This window comes from Callithrix jacchus, chromosome 15, assembly GCF_049354715.1.
Source record: "Callithrix jacchus isolate 240 chromosome 15, calJac240_pri, whole genome shotgun sequence".
NCBI lineage: Eukaryota > Metazoa > Chordata > Mammalia > Primates > Cebidae > Callithrix > Callithrix jacchus.
Window position 1 is genome coordinate 74,833,750 of NC_133516.1, and position 16,495 is coordinate 74,850,244.

At 42.1% G+C, this 16,495-nt stretch overlaps 2 protein-coding genes across 6 annotated transcripts in view; one reads left to right on the forward strand and one right to left on the reverse strand.

The window, feature by feature from the left end:
• APPL1 (adaptor protein, phosphotyrosine interacting with PH domain and leucine zipper 1) overlaps positions 1–6,583 on the reverse strand; it is a 46,845-nt gene extending 40,262 nt beyond the window's left edge. The window contains exon 1 of the mRNA XM_002758469.7: positions 6,387–6,583. Within this exon, the coding sequence (XP_002758515.1) occupies positions 6,387–6,440 (54 nt within the window). The 5' untranslated portion in view covers positions 6,441–6,583. The remainder of the gene's footprint in view (positions 1–6,386) is intronic.
• Positions 6,584–6,677: 94 nt separating this feature from the next.
• The window catches only part of HESX1 (HESX homeobox 1), a 31,600-nt gene continuing 21,782 nt past the window's right edge, over positions 6,678–16,495 (forward strand). For 2 of the 5 annotated variants that reach the window (XM_078351846.1, XM_008981856.5), the window contains exons 1-2: positions 6,678–7,032; positions 7,964–8,008. The gene's annotated coding sequence lies outside the window, so the exon portion shown is untranslated. Of the gene's footprint in view, positions 8,009–16,495 lie in introns of all 5 variants that reach the window. The other 3 variants (XM_078351847.1, XM_035273867.3, XM_054246001.2) reach the window with 2 other exon arrangements.

A 16,495-nucleotide genomic window follows, 5' to 3' on the forward strand; every position in this document is an offset into this window, starting at 1 on the left:
AAATTCTATAAACTAAAAACAAATCAACAGAAACATTCAAAGCTAAATTACATGATTCTTTGCAGTATAAATATTTTAAACATCTTATTTCAAGATAATTTAGTATGATTATTTCTTTTCTTCTATAGGTTTTTCTAGAAGAGGTGAACCCCCTCCCTGTCCTAATCTAAAATACCACAGTACACCCTCCCCAACATGACTAACTCTTCAGCCTATAAAAAGCTAACTTGGTGTTTCTGAATGCAGAATTTGGGGGTTTTCCTTTCTTCTTATATACATGTCTATATTGTTTGGCTTTTGTTTTGTTGTTTTTCTACTACGCACATTTAAAAATTATCTTCATTTTAGACTGGGCACAGTGGCTCACACCTGTAATCCCAGCACTTTGGGAGGCTGAGCTGGGCGGAAGAGGTAATTCGAGACCAGCCTGGCTAACTCGGGGAAACCCCATCTCTACTTAAAACACAAAAAATTAGCCAGGCATAGTGGCACGTGCCTGTAGTCCCAGCTGTTGAGGAAGCTGAGGCAGGAGAATCACTTGAACCCAAGAGGTGGAGGTTGCAGTGAGTCAAGATCATGCCACCGCACCCCAGCCTGGGCCACAGAGGGAGACACCGTCTCAGAAAAAAAAAAAAATTATCTTCATATTTAAGGGGAAAGCTTATAAGCAAATGTTAAGAATGTCAATAAAAATTTATCAAAGATAAGGAAACCAAGGCTATAAAAGGCAAGAAAGACACACATTACATCCCAAGGGCAGGGGGAAAATGAAAATACCAATGACTACTAGAGATAACTATACCTTACAATCTAAAAGATGACTTTGTATTTTTATTCTAAAAATAATTTATGCCTCAGCCTTAAAACTGTTGTTGCGATCGTTGTTGAGACAGGGTCTCCTTCTTTCTCCCAGGCTGGAGTGCAGTAACATGATCTCGGCTCACTGCAGCCTTGACTTTCCAGGCTCAAACAATCCTCCCACCTCAGCCTCCCAGGTAGCTGGAACTATAGACATGTGCTACCATGTCTGGCTACTTTTTCTCTATTTTTTGTAGTGACAGGGTCTCACTATGTTGCCCAGTCTGGCCTCAAACTCCTGGGCTCAAGCAATCCTCCTACCTTGGCCTCCCAAAGTGCTGGGATTGCAGGTCAGGTGTGAGCCACCACACATGGCCAGAATTTTTTTTTTTTCTTTTGAGATGGAGTCTCGTTCTTGCTGCCCAGGCTGGAGTGCAGTGGCACAATCTTGGCTCACCTCAACCTCTGCCTTGCAGATTGAAGCAATTCTCCTGCCTCAGCCTCCCAAGTAGATGAGATTACATGCATGTGCTACCACACCCGGCTAATTTTGTTTTTTTAATAGAGAAGGGGTTTCTCCATGTTGGTCAGGCTAGTCTTGAACTCCCGACCTCAGGTGATCCACCCGCCTCAGCCTCCCAAAGTACTGGGATTACAGGTGTGAGCCACTGTGCCAGGCCTTTTTTTTTTTTTTTTTAAGATCAACTTATTCCTTGGCTTCCTATTTTGGGAAGAGAAAGCTAAGTTGATATGGTATAAAGGAGAGGAAAAGACACAAGATCATTATGCCAGTAGGTCCATATTTTCTGTCCTCTACTTCCCCGGGCCTCAGAGGTTTGGATTTAACAGACTCTTTTTCAAATACTCCACTACAATTCCCCATAGTGCTATTTTAAGACATAAAAAAGAAAGTATCAGGAAATCTTGTTTGGCTACTGCCATTCTTAAGAAAAATCTGACATTTTATTTGTTTTTGTTTTTTTCCTAAAAATGGGTAATTCCAATTCAAGGAGTTACATAGTTATGTAAAAACTTGTAGCATAACTAAATTTAAAAGCTCAAAGAAGGCTGAAACAGATTCCCTATTTTAAGTTAATAATATCAAGTTCAACACTGGATAATTACTATTTAAAGTTAGCAGTTTAGAAATATAGAATCAGCCAGGCGCTGTGGGTCAAGCCTGTAATCCCAGCGAAACTCCGTCTCAAAAAAAAGAAAAAGAAGTTCAAATCTTATTCTACTCAAGAGTCATCAATATCCATGTTTTCCTATACAATATTATTCTCTGTGACATGAGGAAATAAGTATTTCTTAGATGTGTTCCATTTTTGTCCCTAAACATTCATTCAGCAAGTTTTGATGATGTCATTTGACGTCTCACCAGGTGTCAAAGGAAGGTTTTCAGACAACAATCAAGACTGATATTCCTTCCTCAAATGGTGGTAAAATTGATTTGTTAGTTTAACACTGAGAGCCTACACTTGGCCAGCATGCTACTAGGAGAAACAACCAAGTATGTACATTGGCAGGCAATGTGAAGTACATTACTACTGCTACCTGGCTGTCAGCAATTGTTAATATACCATCAACTGTAAGAAGAATCCCAATCAGAAACATTAAAATGTTAGGGAGAAAGGCACATCTCATAATCTATGAGTATTTCATATTACACAAAGGAAGATTCCCTTTGGGAATGGGGTTTGTCTTCACTGTTCTATCATAGATGAATCATTAAGATACACACCTATACATAAAATCAATTATTTTTTTTACATCATCTGTTTTTACTAATTAACAAGGTTTATTTTTATTTTAATTTTTAAAACAACATATAAATATGGACAAGGCATCTAGTACAAGTTTAAGATTTTCTGGCTTAACGGATCCTCTTTTGCAGAATTGTGTGGTTTGGGCAAGGTAATTCTAAAGATGCTTTTTCCCCCCCAGGTTCCAGGCAGTATCCTTAAAAGATGCTTTTTAAGCTGGATTTTGGACTTGCAAATTCTCCCTAATTTAGTAAGTAGTTACTAAATAAATCAAAACTAAAAGAAAGATAACTGTAATTTAGGATAGTCTTCCATCACTCCTAGGCTCTTCTTTTTTTTTCTTTTTTCTTTTCTTGAGGCAAAGCCTCATTCTATTGCCCAGGCTGGAGTGTAATGGTGTGCATTACATCTCACTGCAACCATGGACTCCTGGACTCAATCGATCCTCCTGCCTTAGCCTCCTCAATAGCTGGAACCACAGGCTCCTACCACCACGCCCAGCTAATTTTATTTTTTGTAGAGATGAGGTCTTGCTATTTTGCCCAGGCTGGTCTTGAACTCCCACCCTCAAGTGTCCACACGCATGACCCACTGGGGCTGGCCAAGGCTCTAACTTTTTTATGTAACAACTGGCAGGCCTCTTTTGATTAGATCTAAATAATCTAAAAAAATTAAAAACTGATCAAATAAAAAACTTTTGGGCCTGGTACAGTGGCTCACATCTGTAATCCCAGCACTTTGAGACTCTGAGGTGGGAGGCCAAGAGTTCAAGATGAGCCTGGCCAACAGAGTGAGACCCTGTCTCTATAAAAAATTCTTCAGTTGGGCTACTTGGGAGGCTGAGACAGGAGAATCACTTGAACCCTGGAGGCGGAGGTTGCAGCAAGCCAAGATCGTGCCACTGCACTCCAGCCTGGGCAACAAGGGAAAAACTCCATCTTCAAAATAAAATAAAATTAGCTGGGCTTAGTGGGGTGTGCCCAGGAGCCTGAGGTTGCTGATCCATGACTGCGCCACTACAGTCTAACCTAGGCGACAGAGTGAGACTCTGTCTCAACAAAACCCAAAAATTTACCAATTTTTTAAAGTCTTTCATATTCTTTGCTGCTCTACTTCTTGGACTCTGTTGTAGATAAAATAGTTCAAACTGAGAACAAAACGTATGGCCCAAAACATTAATCTCAGCCCTATTTATAAAATCCAAACTTTGGGAAAACTCTAAAAGTCCAGCAATGGGTTGGGAAATCAGTTAAGGCAATGTGTAGTCTTCACAATTTTTATTTGGAATTTAAAAACATTATGAAGATACTTAAGCTATAATGCTAAGCTAAAAGCAGGAAAAAGATCATTATGTACAATATAATCTCAATTCCATTAGAACATGTAGAGGAAAAAACAGTAGAATAAAGAAAGCAAATTGTTAATAGGGTTTTGCTGAGTACCCGACAGGTGTGTCTATTCTTTTCTGGACCTTCCAATTTTTCTGAAACAAGCAACTATTATTTTTCCTAATCAGGGTCAAAAATAAAAACACGCCATTAAGGTACAACAGCTAAGGTTCAGAGAAATTGAGTGATTTGTCCTAAAGCAGAAGGTAGTAAGTGGCAGTGATGACTAAAAAGTACCTCTATCCTAAATCCAAGGCTTTTCATTCTGCCACGGGTTCAATCTAAGAATCACCTCCAAGTATCTACACTTTCTAAATCCCAGTTGTCCCAATTAAGTTTCCCAAGTAAATTTTACCTAGTTCAAACTTACTGTCTTTAAACACTGAAGGAATATCAATGTGGCTACTTCATTAAAAATTAGCTGTCACTGTGTCACATGCCGGTAGTTCGAGCTGCTAGAAAGGCTGAGGCAGGAGGACTGATTAAGCCCAGGGGTTCCAGGGTGTAGTGCACTATGCTAATGTCTGTGAACAGCCATTGCTCTCCAGCCTAGGCAACATAGCAAGACCCCATCTCAACAAAAACAAACATAGTGTAAAACTGACACTAGTATGATACATGCTTGCAAAAAAATAAATAAATAAATCTTTTTTTTTTTTTTTTTTTTTTTTGAGACGGAGTTTCGCTCTTGTCATCCAGGCTGGAGTGCAATGGCGCGATCTCTCGGCTCACCGCAACCTCCGCCTCCTGGGTTCAGGCAATTCGCCTGCCTCAGCCTCCTGAGTAGCTGGGATTACAGGCATGCGCCAGCTAATTTTTTGTATTTTTAGTAGAGACGGGGTTTCATCATGTTGACCAGGATGGTTTCGATCTCTTGACCTTGTGATACACCCACCTCCGCCTCCCAAAGTGCTGGGATTACAGGCTTGAGCCACCGCGCCCGGCTCAACACAATTCTTAAATTATAAACTAATCTGTGTAAGAAGCTCAAGAAATCAGATGAGTCAAGAGTTTGTCTCTGCCTCACAAGTCATATCTAGGGCAATGCGCAATCCATTCTGAGCCATTTATAGTCTTTATGGGCTATTAAAAAAAAAAAAAGCCAGGTAAGAGAAGGTAAAGCAACCTGTTGAATCTCACATAATAAAAAGTAAAATGACAAAGTTCACCTGACCAATTCCATAAGCTTTCTGCCATTCAGCTGAAACAAATATTGTTTATAACTGTATATGGAGAATTCATCAAGAAAAAATTGAACTGGGTATACTGGCAATCAAGATAAACCAAATGTGAGTTTCTCTTTTTGTCAGTATAGGCTGATAAGAGTACATTAGCAGCAGGCAACTGGCCTGTGAAGATAACTTTCAGAATGAAAAAGAACAAATCAATTCTACAATCAGAGCTCCATTTCAACTTGGCAATTAACACTAGCACAAAATCCAAGACAGAAGTGCCATCCAGGAAAGGGAAATCTGGACCTCTTCTGCTTTTCTTCTTTGGAGGCCATGTTCAAATGTAAAGACACATGAAGTAGGAGCAACTGCATTTCTAAATGAGCAATAATTCAGAAATGTTTCATTCTAAATGGTGTCCAACGAGCACCACCGTGTTAAACCATTTAAATTATCGTGTAAAAAGGCAGGCTTAGAAATGAAGTTTTCCCTATGGAATTTACATCCCCTGCCAACATTTTAAAAAGTATAGCTGATTTCATTCTTCAGTACTGAAAAAATATCAAATAGTTACATTTTCCAAAACTGTCTCAAGCTAGAGCAACCACACCAGCATCATTCTGACACAGAGAACACAGGGCTTTTATTTTGATGATTTTATGAAGGACAAGTCTGCTGGGAGCGGCGCGAAGGCACCTTCCATCACTCGCCGTGTACAGCTCGAGTGACAGCGACCACAGTCACGGCCGCGCCACGGGCACACTCGGCGGGGCGAGTGGTCTTTGGCTCCGGGACCCGTCACAGCCTTTCAGCCTCTCCCGAAGAAAAACTATCCATTTCCTTCCCTAGCTTGCTGAGCCTTGGAAATCATTAAATAAGGCTACCAGGGTTTCTCTCCCTTCTGCATTTCTCGGGGAGAAAATTCCAGGATCGAGATTTAGCACCTCACATCACGGAGATAAAAACGGCGCCTTTCGTGAAATAAAAAGCAGACCCGCGCGCGTACGTGACCGCCCGGCCCACGAGCACCAGCGGCTTGGTCTCCGCCCGCGGCCCTCGGCCCAGCCGAGCAGGCCCACGCGGGCCTCGGGCGGCGGACCCAGCCTCGACAACTCGGGGTGCGGCCTGCGACGGGCGGGGGCCCCGGGCGGCGGCGGCGCCCACCTGGGCCGGGGCGGGCACCTGCGGGAACGGCGCAGGCTCCAGGCCTGGGGTCCGCCAGCCCGGCTCTCCCTCGTCGCCCACCAGCGCCCGCGCCTCACCTGCGGGCTGTCCTCCAGCGTCTCCTCGATGGGCAGCTTGTCTATCCCCGGCATCGTGGCGGAGGGAGGGTGGCGGCAGGAGACGCAGCGGCCGCCCACAGCTCCCCGCGCCTGCCGGCCCGCTGTAGCTGACCCCGGCCCGCCCTCTCAGGCAGGCGCTGCCGCTTTCCCCGCCAGCACTGCCTTCTCCAGGCTCCGAGCGGCCGTGCGGGAAATCCCGCCCCCTCGGCCTCCCTGCCCCGCCTCTCGGCGCCTCCATTGGCTCGCGGGGACGCCCATCGGCGCTGCGGCGTTGGTTCGGAGGTTCCCGTGCGGCGCGAGTCTCTCCCATGAGCGCGGGTGTCGGAAGCGGCGGAGGTGGTAGTGTCAGCCTTGGGATAGCCTTCCCGGCACGCGGGCGTTTATGTCTAAATCGTAGGGGACCGTCTCTTCCCTAGCTTGCCGACGTAGGGAACCGGAGCCTCGGGTGAGGGCCACACCGGGGAATTTGGAGCGGGTTGACTTTTCCCGCAACATTTTTCGGCAGAGACCTTGAAAAATGCCCTGCTGCTGGCGCTTTGTAGTTTGCTCAGATGGTAACCTTCCCAACTCCGCTCGAAGCATCCAGTCTTAATCCCCTCCAGCAGAATGGTGCTGACCAACTCATGTATCTGAGATCCGAAGTTGTCTCAATAACAGGGCTTTCTGGCAAACTTGTGAACAGTAGGCTCGAAATTATTTTTTTGGACACTTGAATGTCGGTATATTCCGTTGAAAACATGTGACTTAGTTGCCAGTTTATCAGTTCCTACCTGGCCTCTCGAGGTCGGTCCTTCAGGACTGACGCTGCAACTCCAACAAATCACAAAGGGAAACATCTTTTAAAAATCAGGATACACTGTTAATTATGTTGGTAACTGATTGGCATTTCTGTTTCATCAAAAAGTTTTGGAAGAGGCTTTAAATAGGTTTAGCCTCTAATTTTACGATAAAGTGAAGCTCTAAGTTGAGAATTTGACCGGATGAGGGCTACAAGCCCATCCTTTCCTCTTCTCTCTTCATCTTTCCCAATCTCTCAGCCTGGCTCGTTTATGTCTGTAAAGTTGTAGGCTTTCATCAGTATACACAGAAAATAGCAAAATAGCTAGTGTTTTCTAAACATCTAGCCATTAATTGCACCAATCCATTCCATTTTCATTCAAGAAATAGCAGAGATGCTGAGTAAAGATTATTAGGGGCCTGGTTCCATGGATACATGGGAACAAATCCAGAATAGGAGTAGCACAAATCCAAGTATAGTAACAAATAGAAGTTATATGTTTTAAACGAAAATAGTAGATTTTCCTATGGTCTCTCTAAGGAAAGATAAAATTATATTTTTAAAGTTTTGTCGGGTAGGTTTGCATTGTAGTTTTACAGTATTATTTTTAGTCTTACAGTCTTTAAAAGCTCTCCCCTTAGATTATCACTAGTCGCCTTCTGGAAGAGTTCTTTAGTTTTTGAGGAAGTTGGTTTGGAGTCACTTCTTGCAATGAATTAAGGGTTCCCAGTTGTATTATAGGTTCTTTTTCCTTGATATCTCATTTCTACTCTGCCAGCAAGAACACCATGCACCCCAACTCTAAAGAAGGAAGACTTTCAAGGTAAGTGATCTTCCTGACTGAACTGAGTTAGATTTTAAATTGAGAACAAAGGTAGTGACAACTGATAAGAATCAGGAGTAAATGAAGGGTGTAAACAAAGTATAAGAAAAAAAAAGTCGGGGCACTGTGGCTCATGCCTGTAATCCCAGCATTTTGTGAGGCCTTGACGGGTGGATCACCTGAGGTCAGGAGTTTGAGACCAGCCTGGTTAACATGGCAAAACCCCGGCTCTACTAATACAAAAATTAGCTGGGCATGGTGACGCACCTGTAGTCTCAGCTACTCGGGCGGCTGGGGCAGGAGAATTGCTTCAACCTGGGAGGCAGAGGTTGCAGTGAGCTGAGATTACAACACTGCACTCCAGCCTGGGCGACAGAGCAAGACTCTGTCTCAAAAAAGAGAAAAGAAAAATACTTGTTACCCAATTAACTTGGCCAAAGCAAGTAATTCCACTGAAAAATTCTGTTAGGTATCTGAATTATTTGGGTGTGGTATTATCAAGTTAAATGGTTTCCTTTCTAGTATGTTATATACATATAAACTGTGTTTCTGTAAAGGATTCTCAAGAGGCCATTACATTATCGCATAATGGCAAGAAATTCTGGTTATAAAATAACAAAAAAAAAAAACAGGTTCATATTCAATTGGATGGAGAGGTAGGTTTAGTCAAATCTAGTTTTAACCTATTTCGACTAGAATCCAATTTTAGCCTTCTATTTGGATTCTCTAGCGTTAGGTCACTGTATACCCTGCTCATTCGAAAATGTGATTGTATTTCCTAGGTCAAAACATCTCCAAAGCTGCAGAATTCACAGTCCTTTTTGATAACTGTGGGTACCACCCCCAGGGGCACAGAGGAAGGAGAACTGTTTAGATCTCCCAAGCACAATTAGTGCCTAAAGAATATCTTAGTTTACAGTGATATTACTCAGCTATTTCCTTTATATAATCCTTTAAATATGATCATATTTTAGTTTATAGAATTAGTACCTGAAGTATAACTTACAGCTTACATATATCCAGCTTACATAATCATGCTTATACTTATATCTAGCATACTTAGTTCTATATAATCTTTCCATATAATATAGGTATTATAGTCAGAGCTGTACTGACACATTTAGTGCTGATTTATAGAATAGAATCCTTCTATATAACCATATAGTAGTTAGTAGGAGGAATGCCTAGAGCAGTCACAAAACAAAAGCAGTACATGGGAAAACAGCTAGACCAGGACAAGAACTACAGACCCAGGTGGTGGCATCCCTGCCTGAAAGGGCATACTCTATATGGCAGGCTTGGAGCAAGAGCCTCTCCTCCTGATAAAGGAGTCATAGTACCTTGCATCCAGTGCCTGTGAAAAGTAGGCCTCAGGCCTGAGATCCTGGAAATAACCCAGGGAGAAGAACCTCTCTGGTGTGACCAGTCACAGTGGCTGTACACCCTGTCAGTCTTTTCTCACTTCTGTGCTAGCTCAAATCATCCTCCCATAAATATCTTAAGAGCACAAGTCTGTCAGCTCCTACTGCATTGGCTTACAGTATCCTTGTATTAGAAATCCTTTGAAGTCTCCAGCCCCCAGATAAGAAGTGTTGCGCACGACACCTATTGCACACAGCCCGCTTCCTTGCCTCGGTGACATAATGGGGGTGGACCCCCTTTCTGTACACAACCCTCTACTACTGCATACCCCATGCCCTCTACTGTGCATGGCCCACCTCTCTGCCCAAGTGACATAATGGGGTGACCCCCTTGCTTGTGACTCACATGATTATGTATGTCCTATTGCTAAGCCTATAGATGATGACCTCACTCACAACCCTGTCTCCTGCTTGTACCTGATAAATACAAATGCATTTGGGCATTTGGGGCTCTCGCCGACCTCCACTCACAGGTGGCATGGCCCCCTGAGTCCATATACTCTTCACCAGTTCTTCAGTGTCCTGTCTCTTTGCTTCTCGGTTCCTGCACCTCAGCACAGCATAAAGGACACCCCATGACCCTGCGGGGCCCCACGGCCCTACAGATAACAAGTTTAAGTTTAAGTAGCCTAAGTTTTATACAGTTAACCAAACTCAGTTCATTTCTGTTTTTTTGAGATGGAATCTCCCTCTGTCACCAGGCTGGAGTGCAGTGGCGCCATCTTGGCTCACTGCAATCTCTGCCTCCCAGCTTCAAGCGATTCTCCTGCCTTAGCCTCCCGAGTGGCTGGGACTACATGTGCACGCCACCACGCTCGGCTAGTTTTTTATTTTTGGTAGAGACGGGGTTTCACCATGTTGGCCAGGATGGTCTCCATCTCTTGACCTCGTGATTGTCCCACTTTGGCCTCCCAAAGTGCTGGGATTACAGGCGTGAGCAGCCCAAACTCAGTTCATTTTAAGCCAGTTTTCTTTTATACAGGAAATTAGGCTTGTTCAGAGACTACCTTAGGGGTTACTGGAGACTCATGTGTGGGTAGTAAAAACTTTGGGCAATAACTGATTAATTTTATGGAAGGCAAGTCAGGATTAAACAACATCCACCAAAGATTTCTTTGAGATGTTTCACATGTATACTTGAAACATTTCACGTGTAATTTACAACAAAAGGACATGCAGTCTTGTAAATAGAGTTGTTAATTATTAATCTCCTAAAATTATATTTGGTCTTATAATTAGGTTTTTACATGATAGTCCTTGAAGTTCTGGTCTGTGATCTGTAATAGGAAAGAATCCAATAATCCAAATGATGCTGTTGGTTTACTTTTAAAAATTATCCTTTAGGTCAGTGGTTTCCAAACTTATACACCCATAAAAAGCATCTGGGAACATTGTTAGAATACAGACTCCAGAGCCTTGCTGGAAGATTTTGGTGTAGTAGGTCAGAGTTAGGGCTGGGAATCTCTCCAGTAAAGTCTGAAGAGGGTAACACACAAACCACGTGAGGAAAATCTCTGTCCAAGATGGAGAATAGATATTTACCTTTCCCAAATCACTTTGTATTTTAAAAATTTAAAGAGTCAGGTGGGCACAGTGGCTCATTCTATAATCATAGCACTTTGGGAGGTCAAGGTGGGAGAATTGCTTGAGCCCAGGAGTTTGAGACTAACCTGGGCAACATGGTAAGACAGTGTCTCTACAAAAAATTAAAAAATTAGCTGGGCGTGGTGGCTCACGCCTGTAATCCTAGCACTTTGGGAGGCCAAGGCAGGTGTATTACCTGAGGTCAGAAGTTTGAGACCGGCCTGACTAACCTGGAGAAACCCCATGCCTACTAAAAATACGAAATTAGCTGGACATGGTGGCGCATGTCTGTAATCCCAGCTACTCGGAAGACTGAGGCAGGAGAATCGCTTCAACATGGGAGGCACATGTTGCGGTGAGCTGAGATTGCACCATTGCACTCCAGCCTGGGCAACAAGAGCAAAACTCTGTCTCAGAAAAAAAAATACAAAAATAAATAAATAATAAAAATTAGCCAGGTGTGGTGACACACGCCTGTAGTCCCAGCTATTCAGGAGACTGAAGTGGGAGAATTGCTTGAGCCCAGGAGGTTGAGGCTACAGTGAGCCATGATCTTGCCACTGCACTCCAGCCTGGGTGACAGCAATAACCTGTCTCAAAAAAAATGCTTTTAGGGAAGTTAATATGTCCTGTACCTGTTTGATCATTGAAAATATTTTAATATTTTCAGAGCCACAGAGGGCAGTGAAAAACAGAGTAACAGAATTGATTATACCAGTACTATTTATCCCATGGCTTATCAAATATGACTCTTAGGGTTAATTCACACATCCTTCCTGGAACACTAGATGGCGCCATTTAATTTAGGATTCAAATTACCTCAGGGAATTGCTGTCTTCATTCAACAAATATTTATTGAATAATGAACAAAACAATAAAAAAAAAATCTGCCCTTCTGGAGCTATAGGTTAGTAGATATGGTTGGGAGAAAGACAGACAATAAAAATAAACATAGTAAGTAGTATTAGAAGTATAGCATATTATAGCTACATGGCTGCAGTGAGCTGATTGCACCCTGGCACTCCAGCCTGGGTGAACCTTATCTTATATATCAAAATAAAGAAATGTAGTATATCAAAATGTCATAAATGCTATAGAAAATAGAGTAGGGAAGGCCAGACACAGTGGCTCATGCTTGTAATCCCAGCACTTTGGGAGGCTGAGGTGGGAGAATGACTTGAGCCCAGGAGTTCAAGACTAGCCTGAGCAACATAGCAAGAACCCATCTTTACAAAAAAATTTTTTTTAATTGGCCGGGCAGGGTGGTGTACATCTATAATCCTAGCTACTTGGGAGGCTGAGATGGGGGGATCACATGAAGCTGGAGAGTTGGAGGCTACAGTGAGCCATGGAGTAGAGGTTGCACTCTAGCATGGCTTACAGAACAAGTCCTTGTCTCAAAAAAAAAAAAAAAAACCAAATAGGGAAAACAGAGCTGGGGCAGCTGCAATTTGAAATAGGTTCTTCAGAATGGGCTTCATTGAGAAAGTAACATCTGAACAAAAACTTGGAGTGGCTGGAATGAGCCAAGGGGATGTCTAGGGAGCAGGCATTCCAGAAAGAGAAACCACCAGGGCAGAAGCCCTCACCCCTAAGGTAGGAGTGGCCTGGCCTGGTTCAAGAATTGCACAGAGCCCAAGATGACAGTAGGGCAAGCAAGGGGAAAGCCTGAGGAGTAAAGAAAGGGAGAAGAGGCCACATCAGGCAAAGCCTTGTGGCCCACTGTGAGGACTTTAGCTTTTACCTTAATTTTAGACAAAACACCTTTAACAGAGGTGGCAATTTGAAACAAATGTTGGGGAAACTGGAGAATTGGCAACATGATATAATAAATAACGGGTGGCGCCTGTAATTCCAGCACTTTGGGAGGCCCAGGTGGGTGAATCATTTGAGGTCAGGAGTTCAAGACCAGCCTGGCCAATATGATGAAACTCCGTCTCTACTAAAAATACAAAAATGAGCCGTGCAGTGATGGCACATGCCTGTAATCCCAGCTACTCGGGAGGCTGAGGTGGGTGAATCCCTTGAGCCTGGGAGGCAGAGGTTGCAGTGAGCCAAGATTGCACCACTGCACTCCATCCTGGCCAATGGAGAGAGACTCCATCTCAGAAGAAATAAATAAATAAGTAAATGGCAAATTAACATTGTCTTAAGTAAATTTAATCCTTTACAAGATGCTTTGATTTGAAGGGGGAAAAAACTACATTCGTGATTCAGCTAAATCGCATTCACTATATACAGGACCAAAAGCAATGTCTTAAGACAATGCTTTAGTCTAAAAAAGTTATAAACTATGACTTCATGCCATACTTCAGGGCTGCAGTATCCAAAACAGCATGGTATTAGTACAAAAACAGATACACAGACCAATGGAACAGAGTAGAGAGTCCAGAAATAGGTCTGCACACCTACAGCCATCTGGTTTACAACAAGACTGAGAAAAACAAGCAATAGGGAAAAGACTCCCTATTCAATAATTGGTGCTGGGATACCTGGCAAGCCATATGCTGAAGATTGAAACTGGACCCCTTTTTTATACCACATACAAAAATCAATTCAAGATGGATTGAGACTTAAATGTAAAACCTAAAACTACAGAAATCCTGGAAGACAACCTAGGCAATACCATTCTGGACATAGGAACAGGCAAAGATTTTGGGATGAAAATGTCAAAAGCAATTGTAACAAAAGCAAAAATTGGCAAATTGGATCTCATTAAACTTAAGAGCTTCTGCACGGCAAAAGAAACTATCAATAGAGTAAATGGACAACCTACAGAATGGGAGAAAATTTTTGTATACTATGCATCTGACAAAGGTCTAATATCCAGCATCTAAAAGAAACTTAAATTTATGAGGAAGAAACAACCACATTAAAAAGTGGGCAAAGGACATGAACAGACACTTTTCTTTCTTTCTTTCTTTTTTTTTTTTTTGGAGAGAAGGAAAGAAAAAAAAAGGAGTGAAGGAGAGGAAGAAAGAGGAAGAAAAAGAGGGAGAGAGAATGGAAATATTGCTTTATTCTAAAAATGGGTATTAATAATGGCTGATCAATATTTCATTTAAACCTATGAATAGGTGTGATGTGGTATTGACAAGAATGTATATTTTGTATATTTAAAGTGGAGAGCTCTATAAATATTTATTAAGTTTACTTGTTTTGGATCTGAGTTCAAGTTTTGGATATCCTTATTAATTTTCTGTCTCGTTGAGTCTAAATCTCTTTATGAGTCTTATGTATCTGGGTGTTAGGATCGTTAGCTCTTATTGTTGCATTGATCCTTTTACCACTGTATCTTTGTTGCTTTAAAATCTATTTTATCAGATGCGAGAATTGCAACTCCTGCTTTTTATTTATTTATTTATTTTTGCTCTCCATTTGGTTGGTAAATCTTTCTCCATCCCTTTGTTTTGAGTCTTTGTGTATCCTTGCATGTGAAATGGGTCTGGATGTAGCATACCGTTAGGTTTTGGCTGTATCTTTTGATTGGGGGATTTAGTCGATTTAAATTTAGGGTTACTGCCATTTGATGTTAACTGGCTGTTTTATCCATTCGTTGATGTAAATTCTTCTTTATGTTGATGCTCTTTACTTTTTGGTATATTTTTAGAAAGACTAATACTGGTTGTTTCTTTCTATGTGTAATGCTTCTTTCAGAAGCTCTTGTAAAGCAGGCCTGGTGGTAATAAAATCTCTGAGTACATGCTTGTTCATAAAATATTTTATTTTTCCTTCAGTTGTGAAGCTTAGTTTGGCTGGATATGAAATTCTGTGCTGAAAGTTCTTTTCTTTAAGGATGTTGAATATTGGCCCCCACTCTCTTCTAGCTCGTAGGGTTTCTGCTGAGAGATCTGCTGTAAGTCTGATAGGCTTCCCTTTGTGGGTAACCTGACCTTTCTCTCTGGCTGCCCTTAGTATTTTCTCCTTCGTTTCAACCCTGGTGAATCTAACGATTATGTGCCTTGGGGTTGCTCTTCTTGAGGAATATCTTTGTGGTGTTCTCTGTATTACCTGGGGTTGAATATTGTCCTGCCTTGCTAGGTTGGGAAAGTTTTCCTGAATAATATCCTGAAGAGTATTTTCCAGCTTGGATTCATTCTCTCCATGGCATTCAGGTACACCTATCAAATGTAAATTAGGTCTTTTCACATAGTCCCACATTTCTTGGAGACTTTGCTCATTCCTTTTTATCCTTTTTTCTCTATTCTTATCTTCTCGTTTTATTTCATTAAGTTGGTCTTCGACCTCTGATATCCTTTCTTCTGCTTGAACAATTTGAGTGTTTAAACCTGTGCATACTTCTCGGAGTTCCTATATTGTATTCTTCAGTTCCATTAATTCAGTTATATTCCTCTCTAAATTGTCTATTCTCATTAGGATTTTGTCAAACCTTTTTTCAAAGTTCTTAGTTTCTTTACATTGGGCTACAACATGTTCTTTTAACTCACAGAAGTTTCTTATTATCCACCTTCTGAAGCCTGATTCTGTTAATGGAATGCACTCGTTCTCCATCAAGCCTTGTTCCCTTGTTGATGAGGAACTGTGATCCTCTTTAGAGGGAGAGGCATTCTGATTTTGAGTATTCTCAGCCTTTTTACGCTGGTTTCTTCCCATCGTTGTAAATTTATCCACCTGTCATCTTTGTAATTACCAACTTTCAAATTAGGTCTCTGAGTGGACATCCAAATTGTTAATTCCCAGGGCCGAAATCTAAGCAACCCACTGTGCCGGCCAAAACAGCAGTGTTAAGACTGATGGTGCTTTTCTGCCGGAAATCTCCAGTCTGGCTTCCTTCTTGAGTCTGTAATAGGCGACTCTGCCTTCCCGGAGCTCCAAACGTTGGTCAGAAAGGGAACCAGTCCCATTTACTCTGCACCAAGAGCTGCCGCACCAAGGTGCCGGCAAAACCGCTGCGGCAGCCACAAGAGTCATGCTGGTGACCCATGGGGCTCCTCCACTGGGAATCTTCTGGTCCGTGAGCGACAAAAATTTGTCTGAAAGTGTGGCATCCTCTCGTTCTCTGCACTTTCACTGGGAACTGCAATCCCGAGATGTTAGCGATCAGCCATCTTGTATTGTTCCAGACACTTTTCTAAGAAGTCATACATGCGGCCTACAAGGTTGTGAAAAAAGCCCAATATCATTGATCATTAGAGAAATACAAATCAAAACCACAATGAGATACCATCTGTAGGGAGCTGTAGGCTGTCATCATTAGCAAACTAATGCAGGAACAGAAAACCAAATACCACATGTTCTCACTTACAAATGGGAGCTAAATGATGAGAACACATAGACACAAAGAGAGGAACAACAGTCAGAATGGCTACTATTAAAAAGTAAAAAAAAAAAAAAAAAAAAAACAGGTGTTGGCAAGATTGCAGAGAAGAGGGAACATTTATACACTGTTGGTGGGAGTGTAAATTAGTTCAGCCTTTGTGGAAAGCAGTGGTAACTCCTTAAAGAGCTAAAAACAGAACTA